Source organism: Cricetulus griseus, chromosome 2, assembly GCF_003668045.3.
Source record: "Cricetulus griseus strain 17A/GY chromosome 2, alternate assembly CriGri-PICRH-1.0, whole genome shotgun sequence".
NCBI classification, from domain to species: domain Eukaryota; kingdom Metazoa; phylum Chordata; class Mammalia; order Rodentia; family Cricetidae; genus Cricetulus; species Cricetulus griseus.
This window is the reverse complement of record NC_048595.1, coordinates 396,978,513-397,001,959: the sequence shown is the minus strand read 5'-3', so window position 1 is coordinate 397,001,959 and position 23,447 is coordinate 396,978,513. Positions and strand designations below refer to the sequence as shown.

Here is a 23,447-nt window from a genome sequence, read left to right as displayed (position 1 = left end):
GCTTCTTCTCCCCTATCTTTGACTTTTTTTTTTTTTAAGTTTTATTTTAAACATGGTCCCATGTTTCTTGTCTATTTCTTTCCTGTGTTATTTATTTGTTTGTTTGTTTGTTTATTTATTTTCATGTCCTTGCCTATTTGGTTTAGATCCTCACTTTTGTCCTCAAGACTTGATATTCTGTCTTCTGCTTGATTCATTCTACTTGTAAAGCTTACCTTTGAGTTTTCTAGTTGGGCTGTTGGGATTTTCAATTCCATCTTCATTTCAGCTTGTGTCCTCTTCACTGTTTCTGTCTCCTGGCTGATTCCCATTTTCAAGCCTTGGCTTGTCTTTGTCATTTCCATCAACCTCGTGTTTGTGTTTTCTTAGGCCTCACTCGGGCATTTAGTCTCCTTAGGGTCTTTCTGCTTGATTTCCTTGAGCCATTTCTTTGTGTCTCTTTTAGATTTTTTGAAATCTTTCAGAAAGTTTATGATTATTCTTTTAAGTTCTGTGTCCTGGAGTTCATGTAGGTAATTGTCATTGGCAAGCATGTCTATAGGACTGATGGGTTTTGGAGAAAAGATACTGACTTGATCTTTCATAATGTTATTATTCCTGTGTTGAGGTCTGGGCATGTGAACTAACTTTGTTAGTTCAGGCTAATCCTGATGGAGGATGTGGGGAGTCTGGGTATGGAGAGCTTATATCTTGATGCTCTAGTACGAGGTGGGGGAAGGGAGGGAAGGAGAGAGGGAGGGAGGGAGAGAGAGAGAGAGAGAGAGAGAGAGAGAGAGAGAGAGAGAGAGAGAGAGAGAGAGAGACAGAGAAAAGGAGGAGGAGGAAGAGGAGGAGGAGGAGGAGGAGGAGGAGGAGGAGGAGGAGGAGAGGAGTGGAAGAGTGGAGTGGAGTGTGGGCTTTTGAAACCTCAAGGCCTGCCCCCAGTGATATACTCCTCCAGCTCTTCCAACAAGACTGCACCTCCTAATCTTTCCCAAATAGCTCCACCAGCTGGAGACTAGGTATTCAAACATGGAGTCTATGGGGGCCATTCATTCTCATCCAAACCACTCCACACAACACACTCTCAGCACATGTTAACATTCTACATACTTTTTCAATACCATTGTTGCTTCCAGAAAGTTTTCCTTTTTGTATATTATAAAGATATATCTCATTCATAGTTGATTAGTGAGTGTTGTGTCTTGTTTTTAACCTTCCTCTGTCTTCTTTGTCTAAGATAATGTGCACCCATAGAATTTCATTCTAAGTGAGGCTAAAAAAAAAAAAGAAGAAGAAAGAAAGAAATAAGCAGGTTGAAGTTCACAGTGACTTACTGTCCCATGTAAGTTTCTGACTTCTTGAGGGCTAGCTGTTGTTAGCCTTCCTCATAAGACATCATGCCTGTCCCTCTTGGTTCTCTGGGCTTTTTCTGGAAGAGTCTTCATAGCTGGTAGGCCTGAGGGAGAAGGTTAAAACTATAGTTAAGAATTAGGGGAAGACCAGTCATGGGCTACCTTAGATCAAGAGAGTAGTGTGTGCCTCAGCAGACGGAGCATCCTCAGCTCTCTTAGAGTCCTAGTTTACAGTCACTCTTGATGCTGCTGTTGGTCTAACACTCAAATGCTTGCTCTCTGGTATGGAGAATGCAAGTGTTAACACATAGCTTTACAGTTTAGTTTTCCAAGACAGGGTCTCTTGTGTACCAGACTGGCCATGATCTTACTGTGTAGCTGAGGATGATCTGAACTATTATTTTTTTTACATTTATTTATTTGTGTGTATATGTGTTTGATGACAAGTCTGCCATGCCTAGTTAATGCAGGGCATAAACACAGGGTCTTATGCATGCTAGACAAGCACTCTACCAACTGACCTACATCTCCAGCACTCAACTTAGCCTTTTAACAACTGAATTTTCTATACCTGTATGGTTGATTAAAGGTATGCGTAATTGCCTAGGCATAGTGGCAGACACCTCTAATCTTAGCACTCTGAGGGAAAGGCAGGTGGATCTCTGTGAGTTGCATGACTATGCAGAATTGAAACAGAAGTAGAAATCCCCATCAGTAATTACTAAGCACATATGTCTTAGGGTTTCTATTGCTGTGAAGAGACACCATGACCACGGCAACACTTATAAAGGAAACATTTAATTAGGGTGGCTCACTTACAAGTTGAGATGTTCAGTCCATTGTCATCATGGTGAGGAGCATGGCAGCATGTGAGCAGATGTGGTGCTGGAGAAGTAGCTGGGAGTCCTACATCTTGTAGTTAGCAGGAAATGATCTGAGACACTGGGTGGTATCCTGAGCATAGGAAACCTCAAAGCCTGCTTCCACAGTGACACACTTTCTCCAGTAAGGCCATACCCACTCCAACAAAGCCATACCTCCTAATAGTACCACTCTTTATGAGATTATGGGGGCCAATTATATTCAAACCATTACAACATAGAAGTCATCCCTTCAAACAGGTAAATGAAGTAAATAAATGAAGCAGTTTGATAATGTAATAAAATGCTTACTTATACATTGGCAGAAATCTACCAGATAGGTTTTCCTAATTTGTAATCAACTTACCCTTGAGGACAAAGCAGACTTTCCCCTTTCATTAGCATATATTAATTATGCATAATAATGGATTTCCTTATGACATGCTCATTTTGATAATTTTCACCCTGTATTACTCTCTCTTATATTCCCACTCCTACTGATCTTCTTTCTCCTTCCAACTAGTCCTGCTTCCATGTCCTGGGTGTGAGTGTGTGACAAGAGCTATGTGCCTTAGTTAGGGTTACTATTGCTATGATGAGACACCATGACCAATGCAACCTGGGGAGGAAAGAATATTTGGTTTAAACGTCTGCATTACAGTTCATCATCAAAGGAAGTCAGGGCAGGAACTCAAGCAGGGCAGGAGCTGATGCGGAGGAGTGCTGCTTACTGGGTTGCTCTCCCTGCCTTGTTCAGCCTGCTTTCTTATAGAACCCAGGACCACCAGCCCAGGGATGACACCACCCACAATGGGCTGGGTCCTCCCACATCAACCACTAATTGAAAATTCCATAGAGGCTTGCCTATATAGTTCGATTATATGGGGATTTTTTCTCAATTGAGTTTCCCCTCTAATGACTCTAGCTTGTGTCAAGTTGACATAAAACTAGTCAGGCTTTTTTTTTTTTTAAAAGATTTTTTTCAATTTATGATGTGTACAATGTTCTGCCTGCATGTATTATGCCTGCAGGCCGGAAGAAGGCACCTTATAAGATCTACAAGATCTCCTTATAGATGGTTGTGAGCCACCATGTGGTTGCTGGGAATTGAACTCAGGACCTCTGGAAGAGCAGTCAGTGCTCTTAACCTCTGAGCCATCTCTCCAGCCCTAGTCAGGCTTTTATACTTCCAAATTGGTTTTATTTTGAACGTATTTTATATAAGAGTATTGGCTGCTCTTTCAGAGTTCCTGAGTTCAATACCCAGCACCTACATGGTGACTCACAACCATCTATAATGGGATCTGATGCTCCCTTCTGGCATGCAGACACACATGCAGACAGAGCACTCATACCTTAAAAACAAAATATAAAAAAATAAAATTTAGAAAAATAATAAGTAGGGGCCTTGAACTGTGTTTACCAGGGATCTTTAGTCTGTATCTCTAGAATTGTGGAACTGTATGTTCTTTTGCTCTAGCGGTAAAGAAATGTATTATAGCAAAAACATAAATAATTTTAGGTTGTGAAAGCTCTGATTGAAGGGCTGGTAGGATTGCTCAGTTGATACACACACTCCCTGCTAAGTCTGATGACCTGAGTTCTGTCTCTGGAAACCACATGATGGGTGGAGAGAACAGACTCCAGGAAGTTGTCCTCCCACTCGTGTGTGTGTGTGTGAGTGTGTGTGTGTGTGTGTGTGTGTGTGTGTGTGTGTGTGTGTGTGTGAGTGAGTGTGTGAGAGTGAGTGTGTGTGTGTGTGTGTGTGTGTGAGATTTGGAAATTTTAGAATCTCAACCTTAAATGACAGATAACTGCTTAGTCACAGAGACTTCAGTGGGGTACCCCACAGTGTGCTATTTGTTAGCTTACCTAGGCACTGAGCTTTGAGAAGGAAAACACCAACCTACATTAATGAGAGTGGAGCCGTTGCTATGTCAAAATCCAATTTACTGTGATTCCTGGTAATCTTCATAATCGTTCATAGAAATCAGCAGAGGTGACATTTGTCACAGTAAAGTCTCCCAAAGCCCAACACTTTTTCACTTTGCTTTGTTCTAAAGTGTTTGTTGTAGCTGGCCTTGAGAATTGTGACAGTTCTTTCCTAGGAAACTACATACTTCTGTGGTTTGAAATAGTCTCCAGGGAACAAAAGTATTTTTCTCTGACTGTTATGCCTAGGAAGGATAGATTTCCTACTTTGTGTTCATTCTTGTTAGGTCTAATGTAGCCCAGACTGGCTCTGAATTCATCATCCTCTTCCTTCAGCCTCCTTAGTGCTGAATTAGAGGTGTGTGCTATCACGCTAGGCTTTCTTCGCTCTTTTTTGTTTTTTAAAGACAAGTCATGTATTTACCTTTTATTTTATATGTGTGAGTGTTTTGCCTGTATATATGTATGCCCCATGTATGTTCCTGGTGCCTGTGGAAGCCAGAAAAGAGTGTTGGATCCTCAGAACTAGAGTTACAGATGGTTGTGAGCCACCACAAGCAGCTGGTATTTTAAACCACTGAATTTTCTCGCCAGCCTCACTTTGCCCCTCTTTAAAAAAAAAAAAAAATATATATATATATATATATATATATATATATATTATATTATGTGTGCATTGGTGTCTGTGTGAAGGTGTCAGATCCCCTGGAATGGGAGTTATAGACAATTTTGAGCTGCCATGTGGGTGCTGGGAATTGAATATGGGTTTCGTGGAAGAGTAGCCAATGCTCTTAACTACTGAGCCATCTCTCTAGCCCCACCACTTTCCCCCTCTTAACTGCACCCATTTGGACAGAATACATACAATTACAGGCCGGAAGAAGAGGAGAGCACCTTCCATTGTCTGGTCTTTTCAGTAGTTTTTTGTAGCTACCAGAAACTAATTTACAATCTGGGTAGAGTGATGCAGGACTCTGGTCCCAGCTCTTAGAGGTGTAGACAAGAGGATCTCTAGTTTAGGGCCAGTTTGGGTTATATAGGATATTCTGCCTTTAAATACAGCAGACTCAGTTTCCTGAGTATGGGGATTGCACATGTCTTATGATTACCACGTGCGCCCAGAGATGAACTATTGTCTGTGAAGGTAAGATTTCTTTATTCAAGAAAGCACCAGGGCAAAACGCAGGCCAGAGCGAGGTCACAGGAACCCAGCTAGCGCAGCCAGAGAGAAGGGGCTAGGGTCTCCACGTGTGGCCCTTAAGAACCCCGGCTTTCCTTCACCCCGGGTCCACCTGGCACCTGTCCTGGGACTATTGGGCGGGGCTAGGGTGTCTCCCTACACACATGTACTACCAAATCTAGCACATGTGAACCTGGCATTTTTGTTTTGTTGTTTGTTTTTCTTCTGTGGTACTGAGGGTCAAGCCAGAGCCTCATAGATGCTCTACTCTGCAAGGAGCTGTATCTCCAGCTTTGTGTTTTCCACTTAAACTGGGCATAGTCATGTGTCTGCCTGTGACCCCAGGCATGTGAGGGATGGAGACAGGATTGTTGGGCCTGCTAACCACCAGCCTGACTAGGTGCAGTGTGAAGACCTGTCTCAAGAGGATAAGGCCGAGAATGAGAAAGCAGGACTCCTGACCTTCTCTGGTCTTTTTGCAGCGGTGCACACCTTCCTCTCAGTACACATACACCACATACACACACATTCACAAAAAGACATTAAGAGAATAACTCCACAGACAAAGGGTGCATGTGTTTTGAGCTGGGCATAGAAGCACACACTTGTTTTTTGTTTTTTTATTTTTTACTTTCATTTTACATTCCAATCACAGTTCTCCCTACCACCCCTCCTCTGCCTCCACTCCTACCCCTAGCCTGTTGTGGAGGCACACACTTGTAATCTCAGCCCTCAGAGGTGAAGGTAGGAAGATCACTAGGTAAAGGCCAGCCCAAGTTACATAGTAAACAGTCTTAAAAACAAGTGCAAAGGGAGGTAGGTGGCTTGGTGATTAAGAGCATTTGCTACTCCTCCAGGGGATGCTGGCTAGGTTCCTAGCACTCACATCGGGCTGCTTAAAAATTCCTGTACCTTTAGCTCCAGGACTCTGACATCCTCTACCGGCATCTGAGGTCTCCAGGTGTACATCTGTTGTACATATGTATAGAATAAGTAGATTTCTTTTTAAATGCAGACAGACAAAAAGATTGAGTATTTAAATTCTTCACTACTGCCCCCTTTTGTTTTGGGGTGAGTTTTTGTTTTGTTTTGTTTGTTTTCTGTAACAGGGTCTCATTAACCTTGACCATGCAATGAGTTCCAGGCCAGCCTTCTGAGTGCTGGGATTAAAGGCATGCATCACCACCACACCTGGCTGTGATTTTTCTTATTTACGAAAAAAAATTTTATCATAGAAAACTTCAAATACATAACAAAGTAAACATATGAGATAACAAGCTCTGTGTACTTAGAACTCTGTTTTAAGGGCCCTTAGTGTGAAATTTATCATTTATACCTCTGCCAATTTTCCTTCTTACCCTCAATTTTTTGTTTTGTTTGTTTTTTGAGACAGGGTTTCTCTGTGGCTTTGGACCCTGTCCTGGAACTCACTCTGTAGACCATGCTGGCCGAAAACTCTCAGAGATCCTCCAGCCTCTGCCTCCTGAGTGCTGAGATTAAAGGCGTGCACCACCAACACCCAGTTTAGTCTCAGTTTTTTTTTAAATAAAAATAATTGTTTTTTTATTTTATGTACATGGATGTTTGCATGGATACATGTATGGGTACCACGTGTTGTGCCTGGTGCCTGTGGAGGTCAGAAGAGGTTATTGGATTTCCTGGAACTGGAGTTACAGAAAGTTGTAAACCACCATATGGGTGGTGTCAATCAAACCCTGGTTCTCTACAAGAGCAGCCAGTGTCCATAATTGCTAAGTCATTGTTCTAACCCCTTAATTTCTTCCTTTTTTTCTCTCCTTCCTCTCTCTGTCTCTCTCTGTCTCTCTGTCTCTCTCTCTCTCTCTATCTCTCCTCTCCCCCTCTCTCTCCCTCTCCCTCTCCCCCTCCTTCCCTTTCCCTCTCTCCCCTCCCTCTCTCTCCTTCCCTCCCTTTTTACCTCTCCCTCCCTCCCTCCCTCCCTCTCCCTCTCCCTCCCTCTTTCTCTCCCCCCTCCTCTCTGTCTCTCTCTCTCTCTGTTAATTTTATATATGTATACTATGTATTTTGATTGTGGTTACCTCCATTTCCCACTCTACTTCTTCCCCATTCCCTAACTCACACCTCTTTTTTTTTCTTTCTTTCTTTCTTTTAACCCAATGAATCTGTGTACACATGGATTGTGGGATCATCCACTAGAGTATGGGCAACTTATCAGTGATCACACCCAAATAAAGATACCTTGCCCGATTTCAGAGCAATCAGCTTAACTCCTTAGCTAGTCATGGGCCTTGTGAGCACCTCCCCGTCCATGCTGGAATTTTGACTGCCTTGATCTCATCTAATTCTTATGCAGTTGCTGTTGAGCTCATGAGTGCAATAGCCATGCCATGCCCAGAGGACAGTATTTCAGAGCCCTTCCTTGACTCTCTTTCATGTTTCCTGCCCTCAAATGATATTCCCTGAGCCTTGGAATGGGGATTTGTATAAATGTCCCATTTAGTGAGTACAGTCTTTATTCTCAGCACGCTGACCAGCTAGGAGTTTTTGTATTGACCACTGGGTGCTGTAAAAAGCTTCTGTGACAAAGGTTGATCTCAGCACAGTTCTGTGATTATGAATATAATTATTAGAAAGCAGTTTGACTGCGTGGCCATTTTGCAAAACAACAGTTCACTCCTTCACTCAAATAGGCTTCTGACCAGATTTATAGTAGAGGTGTGAATTCCCTCCTGTGGGGTAGACTTCAGATTGGTTCAGAAAGCATTTGGCTGCCACCACAACCTTCATGCCATCATTCCACCATTAGACACATTGTCTGGGTAGGTCCAGTGCTGAGGAAGAAGGTTGATAATTTTTCTCCCCAGCAGCCACATGGCACTGTCCAGCCCCATGAAAGCAAACCATGGCATGGGGGGGGGGTGGTTCCTGACCAGTTCCAGATTGATTTTTCTGTGTCCTGCAGTGAAAATGTGTGGTGTCTTCAGCAGCAGGGTCTCATCATCATTTAGCTGTGATGGCTAATTGAGCAATGGCAATATCCTGTGTTACTTTGGGGGTGTCCAGAGGCTCCCTGTTGAATCATTTTTTGGGGATCCCATGACTGGTACTGAAATTTTCATTTCATAACCCATGTCTCCTGGGAGCAGTATGTGGGATGTGTCTGTTCAAACTCCTTACATTTTCCCCTTTAGCTTATAGGTGAGCCCTTTTTCTAAAGTTGTGTCCTTTTAACTTTCCACTGGCAAGCTGAGTCATGGCTATTTCTCACCAACATTTAAGTTCTTGTTCATTTTAATCCTAGTGTCCTAGTGTGTACATATTCTTCAGAGGAAATTAAGACAATCTATTTTGAGTTTTATGGGTTGTCTTCAGGTAATTGGAATTGCACTACAGTTTGGTACTTTCTAAGAACATTTAAAACATAAACGATTGTTCATCAGGATACCGAGTAATGCCCACAAGATCTATGGTAAAAGTTTGCGAGAGAAAGAGTTTGCTAATTGTTTGCATCTATTTTATTATTTTATAATTTCCAAAATATCTCTGATGTATTTGTTCTTGTTTTGTTATGAGATAGTATCTTACAGTATAAGCCATGCTGGCCTTGAACTCACATTCCTGCCTCAGCATCCTGGTAGCTGAGATTATAGGCAGAAGCAGGCTTTCGTGTGGTGTTTAAGGGATTTATTTTTCAAAAATTCTGCTGTCTCAATGTTGCCACATTGATAACCAAACACACAGCTTTTGGGGAGACTCCCCATTGCTAAACCACTGTCCCCAAAGTCCTAGATTTACATTTTGGAACTCTGGATATTATTTTCAGTCTCTGTGAGTCCTGTAACATGGTCTTAACATGTACATGTTAACAGAGAATTTGTTACTAATTACAGTCTTTGTCAGGGAGATGTCACAAATAACCTGTACTGGCAGCTTGGACAAAGTTTCACCAAGTGAATAGTATTTATGGCTTTTCAAAGGCTTTTGCAGTTAATTTTTTAAAAATTAGTGAATCTGCTTTTGTGCCGTTATCAGATGTTAATAGAAATCATTTGTTTTGTTCTAGTGATGTCCTTGCATTGCCCATTTTTAAGCAAGAAGAGTCAAGTTTACCTCCTGATAATGAGAACGAAATCCTACCTTTTCAGTATGTTCTTTGCGCCGCCACCTCTCCAGCAGTGAAGCTCCACGATGAAACCTTGACATATCTCAATCAAGGTCAGATACTTTCTCACTTTTGGTACACTGGAGACTGCTGGGCTTATGATGTATGACTGTAGATGCTTACATGACAGAGGTGTGACCTGTCACGCTAGAGCCTTCTGAGACAATGTGTCACTTAGTCCTTTGTCTGCCCATTTCCAATTCATGATCCGTGGTTATCCCCATTTGTATTACTCTACCCCGCTCTGCTGTTCACCAGTTACACGGCCTTGGACAGCTTGCTTTGACTTTTTATTTTGGTTTCCTTATCTGTAAAGGTGGGATTGATTTTAACTTAGAAAGTTGTATCTATTACATGTAATAGGATATGAACATGCTTAGCACAGTGCCTAGCTTCTAGTTGGTAATAATAGTGTTATCATGTATATTCAACAACTGTATTCTTTCTTTCCAAGTCTAGATAAGTGAGTTGTGATAGGTGTAATTTGTAATTAATTTTTTTCTAGGACAGTCTTATGAAATCCGAATGCTAGACAATAGGAAACTTGGAGAACTTCCAGAAATCAATGGCAAGTTGGTGAAGGTAAAATAAGCAACCTGTTTTTCTGTGTAATAGCCTTTTACTGATCCTTTTAGTTTTTTCTTTGTTTTTGTTTTTTTGGCAAAGTCTCATTATATACCGTAGGCTGGCCTTGAATTCTGAATCCTGCTCAGCTTAGTAGAGTGTAATGCTGGGATTCCAGGAATGTGCCATCAGTCATAGCTGTTATTTTTTTCCCTTTTCATATTCTTTTGGATCCTTGCAGGCAGGGCTTGATGGTATCTTTTGTCTGCCACAGTTGACTCCCTGAGAGATAAACTGACAGTCTTTGGGGTCAGACTAAGCCTTGCTGTTCACATGGAGTATTTAATTAACTATGTGGCTGTGTGTGTATACACATACCACAGTTTGAGTGTGGAGGTCAGAGGACATCTTGAGGGAGTCAGTTTTCTCTTCCTACCATGTGGGTTCTAGGGATTGAATTCAAGGTTGTTGGTTTTACCTGCTGAGCCATCTTGCTGGGCCTCACATGGGTTTCTCAGAGTTGCAGAAAGCTTGCAAGTCCTTGTTCAGGAGAGGTTCCTAGTGAAGTTGTTTTTGGATGGTAAAAATCAACTTCTTAAGGATTTTAATTTTAATGACAATTTTGTGTGTGTGGTGCTGGGGATGGAAACTAGAGCATATACAGGTCTCTGCTACTGAACTACATGCCCCCAGCTGTTCCTTAAGAGTTAGATTTTGGCCAGGTGGTGGTAGCACATGATAAACTGAATGCGTCATCTAGGACTCCCTGCCCAGTGAAGGAGACCACGAATACTCTTTGTCCATAAAATACAAATTTATAACAAAACCAAAACCTCAACAGCTGTTATTGATGAATAGAGTTTTCTTTGTCGACTAATGGTAAGGATTTGAAGAACTCACAGCACATTTTTTTTATCAGCAGCTGTAAAAGTGTGGAGGGCGGGACTGACAGCTCCCTTCACAGAGTAAGGATAACATAAGGAAAGTTGCTAGGAGTATCGCAGCCCCTCCCACCCCCCCCTCCAGACAGGGTTTCTCTGTATTGTTTTGGAGGCTGTTCTGGAACTTGTTCTGTAGACCAGGCAGGCCTCGAACTTACAGAGATCTGCCTGCCTCTGTTTCCCCAATGCTGGGATTAAAGGTGTGCGCCACCAACGCCCCGAGGGAGTAGCCTTATGACCCTCAGTCTTTATAGGTTGTATGTAGGATTAGCAGGTAGATATTAGTATGTGTTTCATACATATCTGGAGGATTAGGCTGGATTATATGATGAGATAGAAGTGCATAGAAACTCTTCACAAGGCTGGCAGGATGGCTCAGCAGGCAAAAGGTTGTTGCCAAGGGTAAATGACTTGAATTCTGCCGTCAGCACCTACATGGTATACGGGATCTGGTGTGCATACACTCCTCTCAGTAAGGAAAGAAAGAGGGATGTGTAATAAGAATTACAAAGAGAAAAATACTTCACATAATGGTTATGGTAGTTGGAGGACTGGGAGACCAGACTGGGATCACATAAAAAGAGAGACTTCACTCAGGAGTCCATCAACAATTTAACTGTAAAGATGATAGATGATCCATCCCAGCTCTTGGGAGGCTGAGGAGGGAGGATCATGAGTCTGATGCCAGGACTACAGAGATGGCTCAGTGGATAAAAGTACTTGCTGCCAAACCTTACAGCCTGAGTTTGATTCCTAGGACACACATGGTGGAGGGAGAGCAGAGACTCCCTCATCTTGTCCACTGCGCCTGAGTACTGTGGTGCATCCACAGATGGCCATGCATATACCCACCTGTGCACTCACACACAGATAAAAAAAAATATGTTTTTTAAAAATTTAAAGTCTGATGCTAGTCTGGGCCATGTAGCTTCTAGTCCTCTACCTACAGAGCAATCACAGAGGTCAAGTGGGAGAGCTAAGACTCATGCAGACAGCTTGGAATCTTCAAAAGGACAGACAATTTTAGTTAATGCCAACTAGCATTAACTCTGCTAGTTTTCTTTTGTCTGAACTGGTTTTCTAGACGCCTGTGGACTGACATTGTCCTTCCTTTAGAGCATATTTCGGGTAGTGTTCCACGATAGGCGGCTGCAGTACACAGAGCATCAGCAGCTGGAAGGCTGGAGGTGGAACCGGCCTGGAGACAGGATTCTCGACATAGGTGAGTCACGAGAAGCTGCTGCTTGGAGAACATCTGTCTGAGTCTAGAGTTGGTCCCTACTTGATTGCCCCTGATGTGCACACTTCAGAGGCTAAGTTAGGAGGGAGCCTGAAGTGACTTACTGCTAAGTATAAGAATACCTCTTATATGATGACATCAGGATTGAAGTAGACATGAACATCAAGTTCCAAAGCAGTTTGTTCATTGTTCCAGAGTGCCTTTGTTTTGAACTGTGGTAATATAATATTAATAATATTATAAATAATATTATAATAATAATAAATAATAATATAAATATTATTAAATATAAATATTATTAAATATAAATAATATAAATAATATAATAATAATAAATAATAATATAAAATAATGTTAAATGCATTTACTTTGTCTAATTATCACCATTATCCATTTGTAGAACTCTTTTTGTTTTGTGAGACTGAAATCTGTACTCCATGTAGTAGCTTTCACTCAGTTTTTCCCCAGTCTGTTAGCCCCTCTCCTGCCCTGCTCCAAGCACCTTATGCAGTATCTGTCCTTTGTGACCTGGCTTCTATAAGTTGGCGTTAGCCTTTCAAGATTCACATGTTATAGTGTGTGTCAGAATTTCTTTTCTTTTCAAGGCAGAAGAGTACCCAGTGTCCACTGCATTCTGTTAGCCGACTCATCTGAGAGGACATGGAGAGCTTTTACTGTTGGGCTCTTTTGGATAATGTTCCTGTGCACATGGACGTGATAATATTTGTTTGAGTCTCTGCTTTGGTTTCTTACTTGTGGTGGTCCTCCTGACTGTCTTTGGAGTACACACTACTGATATGAACCACCACACTCAGAGACTTCTGTTTTCATTACTAAGAAGTGGGAGTGTTGGATAATATGCCAGCTCTATTTTTAATCTTTTTTTTTTTTTTTTTTGAGAAATGCCTGTGATACTTTTTGCTAGTAGCATTCAGGTACTTTCTTATTTTGACAATATTTGTAATTTTCTGATCCCAGTTCTCAAGAGGTAGAAGCAGGAGGGTTGTGTCGCAAAAAGTTTCATAATTTTTATATTAGAACTAGTATATAGACTTGTTCCATCACAATCAGTTGCTTTTTTACTTAAAACCATGGTCGCCATGGGCATGGTGGCACCTGTTTATAGTCCCAACTACTCAAGAGGTTGAGACAGAATTGCTTGAGCCCAGGCAATGCATTGAGACCCCCATCTTAAAAAACAAAAACAAGAAGCCCTCATAATTGTTCAGTGATTCCTATTGTATTTCTCAGATATTCCAATGTCTGTGGGTATAATTGATCCCAGGGCCAATCCTACCCAGCTAAATACAGTCGAGTTCCTGTGGGACCCTACTAAGAGGACATCTGTGTTTATTCAGGTAAGGCATTGCAGTTGCCATTACAGATTTAAAGAGCACCTGTTACTACCAGTTTGTTTTTTTAAAGACTAAAACATATCAGAGTTGGAGATATAGCTCAGTTAGTTGAGTGCTTGTTTAGCATGCATGAGGTCCTGGATTTTATAAACCTGGTGTGGTGGTGCACACCTCTAATTTTAGCACTTGGGTAGTAGAGGTAGGAAAAATCAAAGTTACACAGTGAGTTCAAGGCAGTCTGAGCTATATGAGCTGTGTCTCAAACAGTAAACTAGCAACAATATAGGCGGACATGGTGGTGCATGCCTTTAATTCTGACACTGGCAGATCTTTATGAATTTGAGGCCTGCCTAGTCTACATAATGAGATCCAGGACAGCTAGGGCTACATAGAGAGACTCCCATCTCAAAACAAACAAACAAACAAACAAAAGAAGCTTGTTTGTGCTTGAGCTGTGTGCATGCACATGTGGAAGAGTGTGCATGCTGGGGATTGAGCCTGTGGCCTTCTGCATGCTAAGCACACATTCTTTCGCCAGGCGTTGGTGGTACATGCCTTTAATCCCAGCACTCGGGCGGATCTCTGTGAGTTCGAGGCCAGCCTGGTCTCCAGAGTGAGTGCCAGGATAGGCTCCAAAGCTACACAGAGAAACCCTGTCTCGAAAAACCAAAAAAGAAAACAAAACAAAACAACAACAACAACAAAAAAACAAAACCGCACACATTCTTTCATGGAGCTGCACCCTGGTTGTCAGGGGTCTGGCCTTTCAGTTTCAGGCCTCTCCATGTCAAGAGTTCAGAGGTCTAGACTGGCAGGTTCAGGCATCTCCATGTCAAGAGTTTAAGGGTCTAGACTGGCAGGTTCAAGCATCTCCATGTCAAGAGTTCAGGGGTCTAGACTGTCAGTCAGGTTCAAGCATCTCCATGTGAAGAGTTCAGGGGTCTAGCCTATCAGATTCAGGCATCTCTATGTGAAGAGTTTTGAATTCTTCTAATTTTATGAAGTTTATTTACTTATAGCTCTCCAGAATATATATACCATTCTTTGATTGTAGATAATTTGCCTAACAATTATTTACAGGTAAATTGTTTTATTTTTTTGTTGTTATCTATAGTTATTTTGAACATATATATACTTAAGGTTTATTTGCATATGTGATTATGTCCTTTGGGTAAATTCCTCAGAATTCTTTATTTGTAATAATTTAAACCAGTAGTTCATTAAATACTTACCATTAAGGTCACTATGTTAATATTTTGCAAACATTATTTTAAGACTTTGAAAAATAGTTCTTTGAAACTGGGATAGTCTTTGAAATATTTAATTCTTATATTTATAATAAAAATATTCCTTATTGTTTTTAGATTGTGTGGGTTTGTGCATGCAGGTGCTCACAGAGGCCAGAGAGATTTAATTCCACTAGAGCTGGAGTTATGGGTAGTTGTGAGCCACCTGAAGTGGGTGTTGGGAACTGAACTTGGGTCCTCTGTAAGAATACAGTGTGTTCTTAACAGCTGAGCCAAACGAGTAGCTCCAGGAATAGTTTTTGAGGCTTAGAGTGAGTTGATCCAAGCTAGTGAGAGGTCAGCTAGGAGAGCTGCACTTAGGACCCACAGTCTTAGACTTCAGTAGTAACCAAGCAAATCTTCCCCTATTACATCTGAACTTTCATATTTACTATATTCCCAGCCTGATTGTGCCTCCTTTTAAAATCTAGATGAAAGTTCACTAACGTTTGGGTAGCTCAGCGTTCTCAGAGGTTTAATACATTAAGTTCCTCAAACAGTTGTTGTTGTTTTGATGTCTTTGATGGCATTAGGTCTGTAAATTTACTTGCTTACATTTGTGAATTACTAATGTTTCTCATTTCCTCTATAAGAAATAAGAAGATTTTAATATGTATTGATAATTGCCTTTTAAAAGTTTTGCCTTTGTTAGTTGCTTTCAAACATTGCTGGCTGGTTTAGCTGGTGGCATTGAAGCCTTGGTGTCACTACCTTCCAGGTGCACTGCATTAGCACAGAGTTCACTATGAGGAAGCATGGTGGAGAAAAGGGGGTGCCATTCCGAGTACAAATCGACACTTTCAAGGAGAATGAGAATGGAGAGTACACGGAACACTTGCACTCAGCCAGCTGCCAGATCAAGGTCTTCAAGGTATCCTGGGCGATGTGCTGGCCTGAAAACCTTTTTTTTTCAAGGGAGGGAGGGTTGAAACAGGGTTTCTCTGTGTAGCCCTGACTGTCCTGGAACTCCCTGTGTAGTAGACCAGGCCGTTCTTGAACTCACAGTCTGCCTCTGCTGGAATTAAAGGTATGTGCCACCATACCCAGCTAAAACCTCTTTCTTTGTCATTCCATTTTAACATGAGGTGCCAAGGTAGTGAGTCAACTTGTCTGCTTTTGTTTTGTTTTGTTTTCTTTGGTTTTTTGAGACAAGGTTTCTTTGTGTAGCTTTGGAGCCTGTCCTGGAACTCAGTGTGTAGATCAGGCTGGCCTCACAGAGTGAGTTCATCTGCCTCTGCCTCCCGAGCGCTGGCATTAAAGGCATGCACCGACACCACTCAGCCAACTTATCTGTTTTTAAAATTACAAATTGTCTGAGCTAGATGCTGAGACACCTCTGAAATACCACTTAAGGTAGTTTACATGGGGATTGACTTGGCGTGGAGTAACAAAAACCTGTACAGCAGGCGACAGGCAGAGCAGGGCTCTCATTAAAGCCTATTGACTTGTGAGCTCTTCTGTTTCTCAGAAGTCATGACTGATTTAGGTGCATGAATAGTTTGTGCATTATTTTTGTTGTTTTGAGGCAGTCATGAGGCAGAATAGGTTTTGAGGTATCCCAGAGTGGCCTCAGATTTGCTAAGTAGCCAAGGATGGCCTTGAACTCCTGATTCTTCTGCTTATGCCTTCAAGTACTGGGACTGTAGGCATGTGTTACCACTCCCTGCTTTGTTTTTGTTTTTATCATGTGGATAAATACATTCTCGTTGAAAGAAATTCAAGCCAAGTGTGGTGGCTCACACCTATAATGTATGAAGTTCAGGTGAACTGGAGGTACATAGCAAGTTTCTATCTCAAAAAACCCCAGAGGGAAGCAGGGAGGGAGGGAAGGATGTCGGGGAGTCAATGATGTAAGAGTACTTGGGACACTGCACTATAATCTTCCTTATTTACTCTTCCGAATTGCCTCGCTAACTTTTCTCCAGAGGTAGCCATTGTCACAACTTGTTATACATGCTTCTCATCCCTCTGTTCTTTCATGAACATGCATGCATAGGTACACATACATTTTCCTTTCTTTGGAACATAAGTGGGAGTATACTATAGGGGTAGTTTTGAGACTTGAGATTTTTTTCAGTTAGCTATGTACTTTAGTGGTTTTTCTATCAATCTTTCCATCTGCATCAGACATCTAAATATCCTATTTTCAGACAGTGAGGGTGATGCATAGTCTCTACATTATTGTACATACACGCTTGTTTTGTATGTGAATAGTTAAGTGTTTTAAAGTAATATTTCTGGGTCAAAGTGTGAGTACTTAAATTTAAAGCAACCTATTTTCATTTCAGCCTAAAGGTGCAGACAGAAAACAAAAAACAGATAGAGAGAAAATGGAGAAACGCACACCCCATGAAAAAGAGAAATATCAACCTTCCTATGAGACAACCATACTCACAGAGGTAAAAGGATTTTTTCAGTTCATAATTTGTACTGTCATTCATTAATTCTGTGTGCTTGGCATGAGACCTGGGCCTGCTGTGTTAGGCAAGCTCTCTGTTACTGAGATGCATCTCCATCCCCATAGTGCCATTCATAAAAGAAAAAAAAAATGTTTTAAAACATATCCATGTATACATTCCTTTCCAGCCTACATGTCGTTGTGAGCATATTTTCTTGACTGAATATGATGTGCTTGTGAAGTGCAAATGTTTTAGTGGCTCACTGCATGGAAACCTGCTTTCTTGTTCTCAAAATTCTCCTTTGTTTTTAGTGTTCTCCATGGCCTGAGATCACCTATGTCAACAATTCCCCATCACCTGGCTTCAACAGTTCCCATAGCAGTTTCTCTCTCGGGGAAGGGTAAGTCTAAGAAATGCAATTGGATTATGTTTGTACTAAATATATATTCTTTTATTACACTTCCATCAACAAGTTTTTTCCCAAATTATTAAGTGCTTCCCTTTGGTCATTCTTTTGACCAATTCCCGGGCTGGTTGAGGTTTGGATCTCCTGAAAAAGAGATGGGTTTTTATCTAAGAACCTTGCCCCTCAGGCAGTGTTGGGTACCATCAGATGGTGTCAACATCACATGGTGTCAGGTACCATCAGACAGTGTGTCAGGTAACATCAGATGGTATCAGGTATCATCAAATGGTGTCAGATGGTGCATAAGGTGTTAGGTAGAATTAGATGCTGTCTTGTAGCATCACATGGTGTCAGGTAGCATCACATGGTGTCAGGTAGCATCACATGGTGTCAGGTAGCATCACATGGTGTCAGGTAGCATCACATGGTGTCAGGTAACATCACATGGTGTCAGGTAACATCAGATGGTGTCAAGTAACATCAGATGGTGTCAGGTAACATCACATGGTGTCAGGTAGCATCACATGGTGTCAGGTAACATCACATGGTGTCAGGTAACATCACATGGTGTCAGGTAACATCACATGGTGTCAGGTAACATCACATGGTGTCAGGTAGCATCACATGGTGTCAGGTAACATCACATGGTGTCAGGTAGCATCACATGGTGTCAGGTAACATCACATGGTGTCAGGTAGCATCAGATGGTGTCAGGTAGCATCAGATGGTGTCAGGTAACATCAGATGTTGTCAGATTGTGCATAAGGTGTTAGGTAGAATTAGATGCTGTCTTGTAGCATCTCATGGTGTCAGGTAGCATCACATGGTGTCTGTCAGGGTAGTATCTTCTGAGGGAGATTTTTAGTGATGAGACTGATAGTTTTGGTTTCTTGATGGACCTTATCTTGTTTGCCTTGTGGGTGTTTCATTTCCTTTTCACACTTGCCCCAGAGCATGGGCCTGGGAATTGGAAGCACAGTTGTATAGACACTTTTTTCTTGTTAAATATCCCTCTGAGGCCTGAGGTGTGACTCAGTAGTAGAGCATTTGGCTGACATGGATCAGGCCTTGGGTTTGAACTTCAGTATCTTAGTTAAGAGACACATAAAAGAAGGTGCAAATGGTTTGGCTGTGATGTTTCTATTTAGACTTGGATTTGTATATACTCTGTTCAACCTACTTATTTACTTGTTTGTTTGTTTGGTTTTGTTTGCTATTCCAGACAGTTTCTCCATGTAGCTTTGGAGCCTGTCCTGGAACTCTATAGACCAGGCTGGTTTCAGAAATTCTCAGAGATCTACCTGCCTGCCTCTGCTCTTGAGTGCTGGGATTTAAGGTGTGAGCCACCACAACCCAACTCAACCTACTTCTTAAAAGATTTTAAAAGTAGGTTAAGGGGCTGGAGAGATGGCTTAGTGGTTAAGAACACCCGACTGCTCTTCCAAAGGACCTGGGTTCAATCCCAGCACCCACATGGCAGCTCACAACTGTCTGTAACTCCAAGATCTGACACCCTCACACAGACATACATGCAGGCAATGCACATAAGGTAAAAAATAAATTAAAAAAAAAAGAATTAAAAAAAAAAGTAGGTTAAACATTTGAAAAATAATAGTTAAGAGCTAATTCTTTTTTTTGGTATTAGTTATAAAATGAATACATCTGTCTATAACCCTGATGTCATTGCTAAGTTTGAATATCAAGCTTAAAATTTTCAACAGTGACAGAAATAAAGAAGAAAGGGGGGTTTTCTATAGGGTCTTGCTGCACATTCCAGGCTGGCTGTGAATTATTGTATAGCCAGGTTAGCCCTAAGTTCACAGCAATCCTGCTGCCAGACTCCCTAATCCTGGGGTTGTAAGCATGGATTGCCATCACCACACCACGTTTTTGTTTGCTTGGATATGGGGTCTTAGCTGTGTTTCTATGCTGGCCTTGAACTCCTGGAGCCAAGCAATCTTCCTACGTTAGCCTCTCAGGTAGCTGACTACAGGTACTACTATATCTGGTACAGAAGAACTCTTGAAATAAGGGGATTCTTGTTATCCTTAAGTGGTTGATGCTGTCTACGTTGAGACTATTTAAAATAGCTGTAGTTGAAGGGTTGTGTTTTCCATTTTTTCCCTCAACTTTTTCTCTCATAAAGAAAATAAACATTAAACAAAAGAAACTATAAGAAAAACCAAAAATATGGAGATAAATGTTGATTTACAAATTAGAACTAATTTTTTTAAGATTTATTTATTTATTGTGTATACAGTGTTCTGTCTGCATGTGTCCCTGAAGACCCAAAGAGGGCACCGGATCTCATTACGGATGGTTGTGAGCCATCATGTGGTTGCTGGGAATTGAATTCAGGACCTCTGGAAGAACAGCCAGTGCTCTTAACCTCTGAGCCATCTCTCCAGTTCCCTAGAACTAATTTTGAATCAATTTTAACTATAATGGAATTGGGGAGCTTGAGATGTGGTTCATTGGGTAAGAGTGCTTGCTTCCCATTTGTGAGAACCAGAGCTTGGGTACCTACACCATGAAATCAGCCAGACACCTCACAAACTCCTGTAATTTAGCTCCAAGGAAACCAGTGCTTTCTTCTGGCCTCCACATTTAGGTATATGCACCTACACAGATCTTCAAATATACTTTCACACATATGTGTGCGCCTGCATGCATGCACATATGTATGCACACACACATACAGATAAAGTAAGTTAGTAGATCTGAAATTAATTGGGCCAGCAAAATAACCCAGAGGGTACAGTGCTTGCCTCTCAGGGCCAGTGGTTCTTGGATCCCCAGAATCCATGTAAAGATGGATGGAGAACTGACCCCACAGAGTTGTCACCCCAACATCATACACATGCAACAGTAGTAACTAACCAAATTGTAAAGACAAATAAACAGGGCGGAAGAGATGGCTCAGCAGCTCAGAGCACTGGCTGCTCTTCTAAAGGACCCAGTTAGGTTCCTAGCACCCACATGGCAGCTCACATGTCTGTCAGAACTGAGGTGGTGCTGTGGGATAGCTGTTGCTAGCACATACAAGGAAGGAACTGGGCTCAGTCCCCGGGTCAGCAAAATAGTTATTTGGTTGTTGTTTGTTTGTATTTGGGGTTTTTTTTGTTGTTGTTTTTGAGACAGTGTCTCACTTAGCTTTGGCTGGCCTAAAACTGGCTTGTAGACCAGGCTAGCCTTGAATTCACAGAGATCCACCTGCCTTTGCCTCCTGAGTGCTGGGATTAAAGACATGCACCACCATGCCCAGTCAGTATACTTTTTCTTCTGATTCTTCTGTGTTGTATGTATGGCTGTTTAATATAGGAGTGATGCATAATTATAGCAATAAAGGTACTAGGACTTTTATATCCTGGTATATTTTTCTTTTTTGAACTCAGAATTTTATGCAGTCTAGGCAGATGCCTTACTTCCAGCTATATTTCTAGCCCCTTAAAAATATTTATTACTCCATAATTTAATCTATCAGTTTCTACTTACTGAAATTTTGATATCTTTCCTAGTTTCGTCAATCATAAAAAATGTTTCAGTGACATAGTTTCTCCCCTTCCCTGAGATTTCTGAGTTAATTAGCACACAGCTGAAGCCCAGGGTCAAAGAATGTTTTCAGACAAAGGAGAGATTCTTTTAGCTCTGTAATTTAGGAGTTACCATGACAGTGAAACATGAGGTAATGTGCAGACTGTGAGTGCACCATGGACTCATCTTTTCTTCTTCAATGTCTCTCCCTAGAAATGGCTCACCAAACCACCAGCCAGAGCCACCCCCTCCAGTCAGTGACGTAAGTTTACAGCCAATGTCAGCTATCCGTACTACTGTGGTGACTGCCGTTCTGTCAAATGCCGGTGAACTAGAGACTGCTATCCATTCATTCACTTCATGCTTATAGAATTTCAGCCCAACTGGAAATTAATTATACTAGGGACTAGAAACAAGACACATACAAGCAGGACCTTGAAAGCTGTTTTGTTTGTTTGCTTGTTTTTACACATCCTTTCACTGTACATCACAGGCTGTCCTTAACTCACTATGCAGCCCCAACTGGCTTAGGATGCAGAGTAGTCATTCTGCCTCAGCCTCTGAAGTGCTGGGGTTGCAGATGTACACCACCCCACCTGGCTGCTTTTTCTTCTCTTTTTGTGGATCTCATTGTGATGCTCAGGCTGGTCTAATACGAGTAATACGAGCTGTGGCTTATGTGATTTCTCACATAACTGCCATTAAGGATCCCTTGACTAGGAAGAGCTTATGGTCTGATAGTGAAGTGTCTCCGAGGTTGGAGAAGCCCTGTGTGATGTAAACAGTCTCCAGACACTAGCCTGTGTTGTTGTTGGGTATGGAACTGTTTAGTTATGTTATCTAATGAGGTAGCAGGTGAGCTATTCAGATAGAAAAGAGTGTATTCTCTTTCAGAACCTCTTGCCAACAACCACGCCTCAGGAAGCCCAACAGTGGTTACATCGAAACCGGTTTTCCACATTCACAAGGCTCTTCACCAACTTTTCAGGTTAGATTAGTTTTTCTTTTGCCTTCTCCAGCATGGGGTATTTACAAGCATTGTAGGGCCTCTTGGTGTCCATATGGCTGTGTGGGGGTGTCTCAGTTTGTTTTTTCTGATAAAATCAATTTCATCAAACGCCTTAGACTTTCAATTGGCTGTAATTGTACTAGGAGACTCTTAAAAAGAAATAGCTTTAGCCAGGTGGTGGTGGCGCACGCCTTTAATCCCAGCAGTCAGGAATCAGAGATAGTTGGATCTCTGTGAGTTCCAGGCCAGCCAGGTTTACTGAGTGAGTTTCAGAACAATCTCCAAAGCTACACAGAGAAAGTCTGTCTCAAAACAACAACAACAACAAAAAAGAGCTTTTAGTTGAACTGTAAAATGTTTAATCTATATAGCACGTTTAAAATGTGTATTCCATGTAGCACTTTATCAAGGGGCATTCACAAACAGACTGTATGTATTACTTGCACAATCTGATTTTATGAAGCCTCTGTGTACATCCAGTTGATAAGATGTGTTGATGAGAGCGCTCTTTTCATCATCTGTGTGAAAGAAAAATCTAACAGAATGGAAACTCCTGGATAAGTACTACAGCAGGAATTGTGAAGTAGAGCTGGGGAGGGGCTGGTGTGAGTCTGTCAGACTGTGAAAGGGTGTTTCTGACAGGAAAAGCAACTGGCCCGGTCAGCAACCTCCATCTGATGAAAGCATAGTGAAGTGGAGAAGTTAATTAGATGAGAATTGAGACAGAAGATAAGGCAGAGGCCAAGTAACAGGGCTTTGTCTACTGTAGAAGACTGTAACAGACTGCTGATGAGGTGTTCTCAAGTAGAGCCCATTTTAAAATTCACTTACAAAAGTAATTTTGTCTTATCATTAACCTTTTTTTTCCCTCTTTAATCTAGGGGCAGATTTATTGAAACTAACAAGAGATGATGTGATCCAAATCTGCGGCCCTGCGGACGGAATCAGACTTTTTAATGCATTAAAAGGCCGGTATGCACTTCAAAGATACCAGTGAGATTGTACCTCAGATGAATTTACTTTCTGGGATTTTTCACAGTACTCTACACAGATAAATAAGTTTTGTCAAAACATTAAAAAAAATTCTAGTCATGGGCCAATGAACTCAGTAGATTGTCCTTTGACCGCCACCCCCCACATGGACCCTGATACGTGCCCAGAATAATACAGACATACAGACACACACACACACACACACACACACACACACACACCCCTGCATGCATGCTAAATAAATGTTTTGGGCTTTTATTCTTTTTAAAGAAA

General features: G+C 41.6%; 1 protein-coding gene across 5 annotated transcripts in view; it reads left to right on the top strand.

Annotated features, from left to right (window-relative positions):
* Positions 1 to 23,447, top strand: part of Tfcp2 (transcription factor CP2) — a 54,048-nt gene that overhangs the window by 19,357 nt on the left and 11,244 nt on the right. For 4 of the 5 annotated variants that reach the window (XM_027396592.2, XM_027396594.2, XM_027396593.2 and 1 more), the window contains 10 exons: positions 9,349 to 9,500; positions 9,953 to 10,029; positions 12,069 to 12,174; positions 13,444 to 13,550; positions 15,552 to 15,704; positions 17,122 to 17,232; positions 17,544 to 17,632; positions 21,386 to 21,434; positions 22,067 to 22,160; positions 23,063 to 23,153. In XM_027396592.2, coding sequence (XP_027252393.1) covers positions 9,349 to 9,500; positions 9,953 to 10,029; positions 12,069 to 12,174; positions 13,444 to 13,550; positions 15,552 to 15,704; positions 17,122 to 17,232; positions 17,544 to 17,632; positions 21,386 to 21,434; positions 22,067 to 22,160; positions 23,063 to 23,153 — 1,029 coding nt within the window. Of the gene's footprint in view, positions 1 to 9,348; positions 9,501 to 9,952; positions 10,030 to 12,068; positions 12,175 to 13,443; positions 13,551 to 15,551; positions 15,705 to 17,121; positions 17,233 to 17,543; positions 17,633 to 21,385; positions 21,435 to 22,066; positions 22,161 to 23,062; positions 23,154 to 23,447 lie in introns of those variants that run through there. The other variant, XM_027396595.2, reaches the window with a different exon arrangement.